General features: G+C 44.2%; 1 protein-coding gene and 1 long non-coding RNA gene across 3 annotated transcripts in view; both read left to right on the top strand.

Annotated features, from left to right (window-relative positions):
* The first annotated feature begins 4661 nt into the window (after positions 1 to 4661).
* On the top strand, positions 4662 to 4871 carry LOC120685705. The gene is made up of 2 exons (XR_005679704.1): positions 4662 to 4705; positions 4795 to 4871. It is a non-coding gene; the product is annotated as an uncharacterized LOC120685705 (long non-coding RNA).
* A 5112-nt stretch (positions 4872 to 9983) lies between these two features.
* LOC120685706 (DNA-directed RNA polymerases I, II, and III subunit RPABC5-like) overlaps positions 9984 to 12268 on the top strand; it is a 34181-nt gene continuing 31896 nt past the window's right edge. Inside the window, exons 1-2 of one of the 2 annotated variants that reach the window (XM_039967776.1) lie at positions 9984 to 10112; positions 10262 to 10320. In XM_039967776.1, the coding sequence (XP_039823710.1) occupies positions 10077 to 10112; positions 10262 to 10320 (95 nt within the window). In that variant the 5' untranslated portion in view covers positions 9984 to 10076. The remainder of the gene's footprint in view (positions 10113 to 10261; positions 10321 to 12268) is intronic. The other variant, XM_039967774.1, reaches the window with a different exon arrangement.

Here is a 12268-nt window from a genome sequence, read left to right on the forward strand (position 1 = left end):
AATTTCAAAATGCGAGTGTGGTACATGTACTCACTGCATGACTTGCCAGCATATGCGATATTCTGCGGCTGGTGTGTGCACGGGAAGTTCCCTTGCCCAGTATGCAAGGCAGCTATGAGGTTCATCTGGTTGGCGAAGGGTGGCAAGTATTCTTCGTTCGACGAGCACCGACAATTCCTCCCTATTGACCATCCATTCCGACGTGACATCAAGAACTTTACGAAAGGTGTCGTGGTTGATGACCCTCCACCACAGATGATGTCAGGTGCCGCAGTCCGTAAGTGGTTACAGTCGTTGAGGGTTAAAGAAGGCGGTGGTTTTGTGGGTTATGGCGAAGAACATGCCTGGACTCAGATGTCGGGCCTGTGGAGGCTCCCCTACATGGATGATCTTCTTCTTCCTCATAACATTGATATGATGCACTCGGAAAAGAATATCGCCGAGGCACTATGGGGTACAATCATGGACATTCTTGTTAAAACAAAGAACAATGTTAAGGCCCGAGTGGATCAAGCTAGTTTATGTGATAGACCAAAACTGAATATTCCGCCACCCAAAGATGGTAAGAAATGGAAAAAACCTCCAGCTGAATTCGTCCTGAAGAAGCACCAAAGGAAAGAAGTACTAGAATGGTTCCAAACTTTAATGTTTCCCGATGGGTATGCAGCAAATCTAAGGAGAGGGGTGAATTTATCTACTATGCGAATCAATGGGCTGAAGAGTCATGACTACCACATATGGATTGAGCGGCTTCTTCCGGTGATGGTTCAAGGCTACCTCCCTGACCATGTCTGGCAAGTGCTGGCAGAGTTAAGCAATTTCTTCCGCCAGCTATGTGCTAAGGAGTTGTCTCGGACTGTGGTTGAACAAATGGAAAAATTGGCCCCTGTGTTGCTTTGTAACTTGGAGAAAATCTTTCCACCCAGCTTCTTCAATCTGATGCAGCATATGATTTTGCACCTCCCGTATGATGCACGGATGGGGGGGGGGCCTGTTCAGGGCCGTTGGTGCTACTCAATTGAGAGACAACTGTAAGGATCACTGGGGTGTCCGATCCTAGAGGGGGAGGGGGTGAATAGGGTCCCTAATCGCTTTTTAACCTAGGGCTCAATCTACTTGCATAAGATAAACCTAACACGTCCTATACATGCTAGTTATGACTAAGGTTTATCTTTGCTACTCTCTACTTACCCCAAAATACTTGCAACCAATAGCCAATCCTAAACAAACTAACTAGGAAAGTAAAGGCATGCAAGATAGAGTAAATGTGGAAACGTAATATGGTAAGTAAAGAGGTAAGTGCAAGAGGGATGCAAACTCCCCAAGTAGACACGGTCATGTAACGTGGTTCGGCACAAACGCCTACGTCCACGGGACACCGAGGCTCTTCCGATCACCATCTTGCACTACGCCACCAAGGCGATGCCGGCAAGCAAAGGCAAATGCCCACAAGACACCGAGTCTCATGCACCACCACCGTCTCTCTCGGTCACCCGGCCGAAATCCACTACGGAGCTTCTCCACCAAGGAGGGGGTCTCCTCTTCCCCCGCACAAAGTGTTGTTGCCACTCCACACCAAGTCGGAGGGTCACACGACGGATCACAAGGATTGCTTGCCGCAGCAAGACTTCTCTCAAGGGAGCTCTCGCAAGAACTAATCCCTATTACAAGCACTAAGCACTCTCACAAGTGTGCTTAAGCCTATATGATGTACAATGAAGCTCTATGGTGGTTGGAGATGATCTTTTGCTCTTGTATACTTCCTTGGAGTCTAGCACACAAATGAGCCGTGGGGTGGCATATATATAGCCCAACCCTCCAAACTAGCCATTGGGAAAAAGGCTGACGAAATCCCTTAACGCCGGTTAAACCGACGCTCTAGTTTTTGTCCTCACCGGTTTAACCGGTGAGTGTATTTTCCTAGCAACTAGCCATTACTGCTCCAACAGCTACTTGATCAATCGACCGACGCTCTTAAAACTAACATCGATCCAACCGGTGTAGGTAATCTCAGAAACCCCCCGAAAAATGGAGTCTCTGGACAACTGCACCGACACTCACTTTGCCTTGATCGTCGGTTTAACCGGCGCCTGTAAAACTTCTGTTGTTTCTTCTGTCTCCAAGTCCATTACACCGGTGAGTGTAAAACACCCAACGCCGGTTAATCCGGTGTCAAGTTCATTGCACCGATGAGTATAATTTTGCTCATCATCGGTTTAACCGGTGATAGCAAATTTGCTTTGTCTTGATCTTTTTGACTTGGATTTCTTCACGGTCTCTTCAATTCTTGTCTCTTCGGGCCTAGCTACGCCTATCTTCTCTTTGTCATCACTTGAACCTAAAAGCCTGAGAATGGTCATCTTAACAATCATATTAGTCCAAGTGTTTGTGTGTGTCATCAATCGCCAAAACATTATATTGAAATATGGCATGAGAGGTCATTTTCGTTACAACAACAAAAGATCCTTCAAACCAAATGAAAAAATAAATGCAAAATAGAAGCTTCCAATGCAGAAGCATACATTCTGGATGAAGTCTCCAACTATACAACAAAATACTATGGTGAAACCCTTCCAAGCGTGCATAATCCACCCACTCGTTACAATGAAGGCGAAAATGAAACGAACCTCAACATCTTCAAAGGGCAACTTGGAAGTGCAAGTGGTGCGACTCCTAAGGCCTTGGTCAATGAAGAGTTGCGCACTATCATGATGTATGTGTTGACGAACCTAGTGGAAGTCGAGCCGTACATATAGTAAGTTCTCAACAAACTATTTCCTCGAGTATTAACTATTCTGTATCCAACCCCCTTTACCTCTCATTTATATAGGGAATTTACTCAATAATTCTAGCGTCGCCGAAGAGTTCCAACCCCGCAGGAACTTGACGCCCTTCTTAAGTCGGGTGCGGGACAAAGAGCCCCCGATTTCATTTCTTAGTTCAAGCACAAGGTATAACAAACCATCATGCTTGTTAGACATTTGAAGTTCCTTTTCCATGTGAATAGTATGACAAACCATCATGCTTCTACCTGCAGGCCCAAAATGATGTGTCTATGTGTCCCGAGTTGAGACAGGTTGCCAATGGTTGTGCCTATAGGGTCTTATCATACTCCGGATATGATGTAAATGGATATCGCTTTCACACAAAAAGCCACGAGCAAAGTCGGCCCAATCGAAGAACAACAAATTCCAGAGTTTGTACGACAGGCCTTGATGGGGTCGAGTATTATGGCATAATTGAAGAAATCTATGAACTCACATTTCATGGTTGCAAACCTCTTAAGCCTGTCATATTCAAATGCCATTGGTTTGATCCTAACGAAGTGCGACGGACCCCTCATATCGGCCTAGTCGAAATTCGCTAGTCATCAGTGTATCTAGGAGACTATGTCTATATTGTGGCTCAACAAGCCACGCAAGTTTATTATCTCTCATATCCGTGCAAAACCGACGATCGCCTTATGGGTTGGGACGTTGTGTACAAGGTATCACCACACGGTAAAGTACCTATTCCAAATAATGAGGATTACAACATAGACCCAAACACATATGACGGGGAGTTCTTTCAAGAAGATGGGCTTGAAGGGCATTTTGAGATAGACTTAACCGGAGTGATCGAAATGGAAGTACACGATGATGAAATGGTTGATAACGAGGACGCTGGTGAGGAGGTTCATAATGCGAAGGACCTAGAATTACTTGAGCGATTACAATTAGGCGATGATAATGAGGATGAAATTCCACCTTTAGAGCACGGGGTTGAACTTCTCGACTTGCGTGATAGTGATGATGAGACATATGATCCAGCTAATCCCGATGAAGATGATTATTTCTAATACATGTATGATCCGTACTAATTGATTTATTTTCTTTAATTATGTTACTTTTTAATTATGTCGCATTTATTTTTCTTTCTCTTTATAAGATCATTTTGTATATATGTGCTGATTGGTTTACTATTTTAAATTGCAGGTGATTGAAGAAAGATGCCGGGCGGCGGACTTCAACGATCGGTCGCCTCACTGTACAGAAGAATGATGCCACACTCGGATGCTGGTGAGGGCTCCGATAGGGATTCCGAGTTGGGGCAAGGCAAGGGTCGAGGGAAGGGTGGACCCAAGAGGGGTGGAGGGAAGAGTGGAGGTAGGAGGCGACGAGAGCCTTCGCCTGTACCGCCGTCTGAGGAGGAGGAGGAGGAGCCTGCCCAGGACCAGGAGTAGGAGCGGGAGGAGGAGTGGCAGGTGGATGCACAGAAGGAGGAGGGGGGTCGTCTGAGGAGGAGGACACGGCCGAGGATACCTCTACGCCGGCTGTCTGGTTGCGAGGTCCCTCGCGACTCCCAGATAGGCCGATACCTATTGCCTTGCGCCCGCTGATTCAACCGTGTGGGGATATGTACGTAATTTGACATGTTATTACTACCTTTTCATTTCCTAACTCGAAAATCAAGGTACAAACTAATATTTTCTCTTAATCACTTTTGCAGGAGTTGGACTATCCTCAGTGGCGGTGCTCACAAACACAAGGTCAACGGCATCCTGGGTCTTTTGTGCAGGGAGCACTTCCCAGGCCTGGTCCACTATCAAGGATGGTACAAGCCGGCCTGGACGTGGGGCCACTACATTGCCGCCAACAACGATCAGTTGGATCGGAGCGGCGGAGCCTTTGAGAACAAGGCGGAGCGGGTAAAGGGCGAGCTCTGGGTAAGTTTTTCCCGGCCAAAAATGGTGAATACATCACATTTATTGAATATTTTGTTAATGATGACATGATCCATTGTCTTTATATGCAGGATTTTTACAGGTGTGATGAGGGATACGAGGAGCGGGCGGCGATTGTGGCTCACAATCGATGCGTTAAACTCATGAAGGACATGCATTATGAGGCGCAAGTCCAGTGCGTCATCAACTATTGTGCACATTTTCTAAAGCAGAAGATCGGGAAGTCTGAGGCGAGGGATTTGAACCTGACCCGAGAGCAATATTTACAGGTAAGTTCAAATTTATTATAAGATGAAAAACATCAATAAATGTCTCTTTTCCTACAGGTCATGCATTTGATCACGTGTAGGTTCCTGCGTGGTGGTGTCGTAATGACACCGTGTGTTGGGAGCGCATAGTGGACAAGTGGTTCGACCCCGAGTAGCAGGCTTTGCACGACGCTGGCCGACAGCGGCGATTGCTGATGCCAGGTCCAGCGCACCATCAAGGCAGCCTCAACAACGACGAGTACAGGGCTAGATGGGTACACAGTACACAGACTCATTTCTCTAATCTAACATTCAATTCAGCATAATTTGTAATCAACTTCTTCCTTTTTCGCAGTCGTCCTCACATGAAGGCCAGGAGTGCAACCCGTTCGTGGGATGGGCTCTGGCCCGCAAGGGCAAGGCGACATCCAACGTCACCTACAACCCTGACGACCCGTCCGTCCACAGTCGTATCCAGGCGTACACAGAGATGGGAAGACAGGTTCATGGTCCAGACTGGGATCCGAGCTCCCAGCCCTTTGATGGAGAAATCATTATGAGGGTGGGAGGAGGCAAGAAACATGGGCGCTACTACATTGGCGATGGCCTTGTAGACACGGCCAACACTCCCACCCTATCCCAGATTCGAGCGAGGAGCACGGCCAATAGCTTGGCCATACGCCCAAGTGTAGGAACTTCAGGTTATTTCTTATTTATTCATAGTTCATTCGTTTTGTACATATATTTGCTTTGCATTGTAACATTGCCGTGAACTATTGTAGCACCGAATGCAAGCGCAACAGGCGGCGTATGAGGCGGCACTGGCCAAAGAGAGGAGGATATGACAAGAGAACGAGCAGAAGCAGGTGGCCGAGATGGCCCAGATGTACAACTACATTCAAAGTCTTTCTGTCCAAATGGGTAATCCCATCCCAGCCATGCAATTCCCTGTGGCTCCTCCTCCTACTACTCCTCCGGTGAGTATCTTGAAAACCCTTTAGTTTTTTTTGAAGTATTAGATACTTAGAGAACTTTAGACTTAGAGATTGTGACTTACATTACTCACTTAACGATTTAGGGGACCAACATCTGATCCTTTAGTGCTCTATATATTGGCAAAATAAGTAAGCGAAATGGAAAGCGTTTGCAATAGCGCTAGTGTGTCTAAATTTCAATTTGGAGTTTTCATTTGGATATCCAAGTTCATAGAAAATTTAAAGTAGGTTCCATTTTGAAAAAAAAGTTACTGGCTAAACTATCCCAAACTACATATAGAAATGTTGAAATTGATTTGTAAATAAAGTCATTGGCGAAGGTTTCTTCATAGAAGAGGTTCATGGATTCGTTTGCGGTAATTTGGTCGATCTAGTTATGCAAATCAAATTCGAAACTGAAGCTTCAAGCTCGAATTACAAGATGCATTATCATAGGAATTCGAAATCAGGTATTTCAATGAAAGTTTGAACTTCTGTTCTGTCTGTCCCAATGCATTTCAGTAAACGAGTGTAGCATATCTCCTCTCATGAATTATAACTTGAGAACTTGGCTTTTGTCTCACCTGCAATTTACTGTCTTACTTTTTTTGCAGAATCTATCGGCAGCATCGAATACACCAGAATTGTCGCCGGGCATCTCACCGACGCTCCCACAGTAGTTGTTCCCGCCTCAGTTCGGCGGCGCCCCACCGTTCGACGACCCACCACAGCCATAAACTTCATTATTTCAATATTTATGGACTTGTGAACTTCTGGATATGTATTTGTGAACTTCTGGATATTTTGTGAACCTGCAGGACTTTGCATTGGACTTCTGTATGTGTTTGATGTTATTTGTGGCTAGTTGTGATATATATATTGTGATATATAATGTCTGTGACGTTTGTTATGATATGTAATGCCTGTGATATATATGTTGTGATATGGGGTCCTTTTTACGTGAAAAACCAAAAAAATAGAATTTGTTTGGTCACTTTGCCGTGTGCCAGGGACTAGTCACACGGCAAAGTGACCATTTGGCCAGCCCTGAACACCAAGTTCGCCGTGTGCCTAGACCGGGCACACGGTGAACTGACCATAGTTCGCCGTGTGCCAAAGCCAGGGGCACACGGCGAACCTGAATACTTTGCCGTGTGCCAAAGCCAAGGGCACACGGCAAAGTGGGTAATTTCGCCGTGTGCCTGATTCCTGGCACACGGCGAAGTCCTCCGTCACGCCGTTAGGCCGGCGGCGTCACGACGTCTGGCCTTTTTTTTGCTGTGTGCCCTTGGATACACATGGCGAATGTGTTTGCCGTGTGTGCGACAGATGGCACACGGCAAACTAGGCCTCAGCCGTGCCTAGCGCTGCCGTCGGGGGTTCGCCGTCGGCCACTAACGGTGAAGTCTTCGCCGTGTGCCTACTAGGCTTCGCCGTGTGCTTGGGGCACACGGCGAATTAGAGAATTCCGGTTGTGCGAGCGCCACCGCCGTGTCTTCGGCCCTCCGATTCGCGACGTCCGTCAGCCTCCAGAGCCAAGCAACACCACCATGACAATCTCTCCAGTAGGGATGTAAATGGTACGGATATTTCCCGACTATATTCGAATTCGATCCGGTCTGAAAGGGTTTTTATCCGTTCATATCTGATTCTGAGTATTCAATATCCGTAACCGATCCGTATCCGAATAATCAAAATTTACATTTTTATGATGTTGACATCCATTGCAATCTTATCCACCAAAAATTAGCACTATCCATATTTGACTCTGTATTTGAACAAAAATATGAAAACAAATACGATATTAGTAATATCCGTCCGTATCCGATCTATTTACATCCCTACTCTCTAGCCAGAAGAGCCCCCAAAGGCCCTGTACGCCATGGCCAGAGCAGCTAAGGTTTTGCGATCTAATCCCTGCAAACCTTGTTTAGTTTAGTAGTATTGTTAGACCTAGTCCGTAGTTTACAATTAAATTTAGAATCAATGTGATTAATACTTATTTAAACTAGCTAGTTTTCAAAATAAAAGCTAATTAAAGTTTTACACCGATTTTTATAATTAATATTAAATTGATTAATGTCAATGTGAATATTTTTTTATATAACTTGTTTAGTTCAAACCACGCATCATAAAGTTTCATGCTTATATGTTCTCACAAGCATGTTTTTTATTTTTGCTAGTTAAATAGTTAATCGGTTTAATCTATACTGAAATTTGGTAAATAAAATATAACTAAATTTACCTCATGTTTACAAATATGAATTAAATTGAGTTAATTCTAATATATTCTTTACATGTGTTTTTATAATTAAAATAAATCAAGTTTATAGCTTTGTTTTTGTTATAACATACATCTTCCGATAGTTATATCTTTTCAACAGTAGCTTCGTTTTTAGCGTTTCATGCGTTCTCGCGATCGTAGCTTCGAGCCATCTCCTTTAGTGTGTTCTTATAATGCTCTTATTTTGTTTAGTGTTGTGTTCTTAGTTGTGCTTGTTTGCTTCTTGTATGTTTGCACCGGTGCTTGTTGCGAATAGAAGAACACAGTTCAAGAGCTGGGAAGATGAAGCTCGAGATGCAAGAACAAGAGTTGAAGACTCTGAGCAGTTATTATACGGATTTAAGGCAAGTATATTCCTTGATCATGTTTTCTGTCCTAATAACTTTATTATTTTCTTGCATGCATTAAATTGATGGGATCCTATTATCCTTATTGTTATTCTTGTCCTTGAATAGGCTGAGTTATTTCAAATAAACTATTTTGGGTAGTTTGCTTAGTTGCTGAACAATAGTTATGGGCAGCTTATGAACACAATAATTGAGACATATTATTATATCTTTTGGAACAATGAGATGAGTTTGATAATAATAATTAAAATCAACCATGGAGCGACCACTCGGGAAAACAGCTTAACCACAAGAACTACATGACTCTGGTTTTGGCTGATTAATTAGATTTCTCAAGGTTGTTAGTAGCTTACCAAAAGGCGCAAGAGGGTGCCTGGGTTCAAGAGGGGTACTCGGCCTGCCAAAGGGGTTTGGTACGCTTACGAGGTACACTCGCTTTGAGGGAGGGTGCACTCGCCCAGCTGTCGAAACCTCAGTGGGCTATTACTAGTTAGAGAGTAATTTTAAAGGCCTCATAATGAATCACTAGCACTAACCAAAAGAAGTGTTTAAGGGCCTTGCAAACTCGGGCATCAAGTCGACTTGTGGGTAAAGTGTGCAACTTCTGTAGAGTGAAAACTGGTATATCAGTCGTGTCCACGATCAAGAGCGACTCGGACCCTCACATGTCTACTTAATAGAAATTATTGCTTTAATTTGGTGGTTTAATGTTCCAAGTTAATTTATTATTTTATTTATCATTATATTTTTTTATAAATGTGGGATGATTTTCATCATTCTAGTAAATAGATTCTTAATGCTCAACTTTTATTTAAAATGCTTACCACTTATTCAGACAGTCTTTATCTTTGATTTAGTTTTGCATGTCAATTATTTTCTAATATACTTGCTGAGTACGATATATGCTCACCCTTGCTATAACCACACTGCTCAGAGAAGTCAAAAGAGAAAGTTGCTTGAAGTTTGCTGAAGATGTTGTTGAGTTCTAGGCGTACGCAATCCCTGGTTGATTGCCTGTGAAGTGTGCAGCCGTTGTTTCCAGTTCAAGTTGTGTATCTTTGATAGACCTTTTAATCGTTATAAGCCTTGTTTATATGATATTATTGCTCATTATGCCATTATGATGTCACTATATGTATGAAACTTGATTTTGGCGTACATATAGTTATGCATTCGGTTTTCTTTTTAAAACCGGGTGTAACAATAATGGTAAGATTTGCGTATATGTGTTTACAGAGATGAGTGTACCTTTGTTGTGAGTTACTAAAAATTGTTATTAATAGCAAACTGAAATACCAAGCCATCAAGTACTTAAGTATAATTTTACCATCCTCAAGGGTCACCGACTTAAAAAAAAGAGAAAAGAAAAAACTTTCATAAATAAAACATTCAAAATATATAACAAAAGGGAAAAACCTCGCAAAAACCCCCCACCCGTGACCCGTCCTGTCGTTCCCCTCCCGCAACCGGCGATCCCAACCTTCCGCGGCGGCGGCGAAGATGATCATCTCGGTGCGCTGCTTCACCTGCGGCAAGGTCATACCGCCTCCGCCTCCCCTTTTCTCACCTACATGGTCCCCTCCTCCGTGACTAGAGGCGAGGGATTCGCTGTTCCGTGCGCCTAGGGTTAGTACTCTCGAATTGTGCATAATGTTTCGTTTTTCTTCTGATTTGTGGCTGCGCAGGTGATCGGGAACAAGTGGGACATGTACCTCGACCTCCTCCAGGCGGACTACACCGAGGGGTAGGCTCAATTTTACCCAGGCAATGGTCACATCCCCTAAGAATCGACATCTGTATTACGAAATTGTAATCTTTCTGCGTTGGTACTTCGATCACTTGGATGTTTAGGGTTATGATGGAATGCCATGTGGAGACGATTAGGCTGTCTAGGGGGGGGGGGGGGGTAACAACAGGCTTAGATACACGCTCTCGGTTTTTAGATGTTCAATCCATCCTTGTGGAATGGATTCAGTTTGTTTGTTCATTAGTCATACTGTGAGGAATATTTACCAGGCATGTATAATTGGTTGGGAATATGCAATGTGTGCCACGGCTCCAGTGATCTACTAGGTCTGTTATGCTTAATTTGTACATTGCCAATGCATCGAGCATCTATACTGGATCCTGGTGTGCTTTGACTGAGGAATCTGATGCTCGAAAAATGGTTGTAACATGTCATAAAAAGGCTTCTGTAGCTTCTGGATCTACACATGCTCGATTTGTGTCACTGTGGAACTTATGCCTTATGGTAAGGACATGTTATTCTGCTATGAGGCAGTTTGTTAACCACCAAGGAAATTAATTGTAGAAGAATGTTTTAGATAGTTGGTTTCAATGCAATTTGTAGCTGAATTGCCATAGGTACAACAAAACAGTAGCTATGGATGCACGTTCCTTTTCTGATTTGTTCAGTTATATATTTCTGTCACTGAATAAAACTAGTTGTTTGCACCCAGTTGCCTCCCTGAGCTTATGTTTTACTTTTGTCCTGATCTCATTGCTTGCTGATGGCCCTGTTGAAGTTCTTTGGTGTTGCATACTTCATTTATCTTGATATTCTGGTTTTTTATATGATGTGTTGACAGAGGCAGCCAGTGATTAGAAAAAATATTTTATAACATAGAAATCTCTACCTACGATTCGCGGCTAATTCCGTGAGCAGGGAAGCAGGCCACGTCGCCAGCTTTTTCCAACCGTCGGATCGGTCGGGCGGACGGCCTGGATCTCGCGTTTTTCATTCATTTGACACAAAAGCCCTCGAACTTCCTCGGAATACAACCCGCCGTCCACACCCCTCTCCCAGAACTTTTTTCGAATAAGCCTCTAAAGTTTTCTGAAATCGATCCGCAATCCACCACACCTCCCACCGGACACCGCCGCGCGCCCCACGAGCTGCCCGCCGCCGGCCATGCGCCCGCCGCCAGCCCGAGCTCACCGGGGAGAGAGAGAGAGCACGCGCGCGGTGGGATGGCGAGAGCGGAGGGGCATAAGTGACACCCTAGGTGTCTTTTTTGTAGTTGTGTATTTATTGTATACATCATGTGCTTGAATTGCTTGAAAAAGGATCTTTTTGTAAATATAAAGGTTATATGTGTAATTATGATTTTATGCAAGGTCCTTTCTACGGTCATATTTGAATTGGGTGTGCAATTATAGCTTTTGTGGAGGGTGCTTTTGCAAAATTTAGTGCATTTATTGCTTGGCAGGAAACTTTTCAAATCAGCCCATGTTTGAAGTGAAATTTCATTGAAAAAGACAAGTTTCCTTTGAATTCAAATTCCCTTCTATGTTTTCAAAATTAGCTCTCTATCCTTTGATCAAATAAATTTTTTCACAACATCAAAGTTGTAGATCTTGAAACATTGAACAACTTTTATGTTGGGCACTTTTTCATTTGAGCCCTATTTTAAAAGTTATCGCTGTTTTACAGTGGGGTCCCTGGAAATTTCAGAAATTGCAAATCGGTCCTTTCTTCCACCTCTAGCTCCTTCCTCTGTTTTCCCCCGCCGCCGCTGTGCAGAGCCGTCGCCGGCGCAGTGGAGGGCCTGCCCGGCCACGTTCTGCATCGCGCTGGCACCCACGCGTCGAGCTGCTCCTCCTCCACCGCCCATTGTCTCGCGCTGGAGCTCCCCTGCCGTGCCACGCAGCCCAGAGCAGCCTGCCGGCCGCCACCTCGCCGTCGCGGTGGC

Source organism: Panicum virgatum, chromosome 8N, assembly GCF_016808335.1.
Source record: "Panicum virgatum strain AP13 chromosome 8N, P.virgatum_v5, whole genome shotgun sequence".
Lineage (NCBI taxonomy): Eukaryota > Viridiplantae > Streptophyta > Magnoliopsida > Poales > Poaceae > Panicum > Panicum virgatum.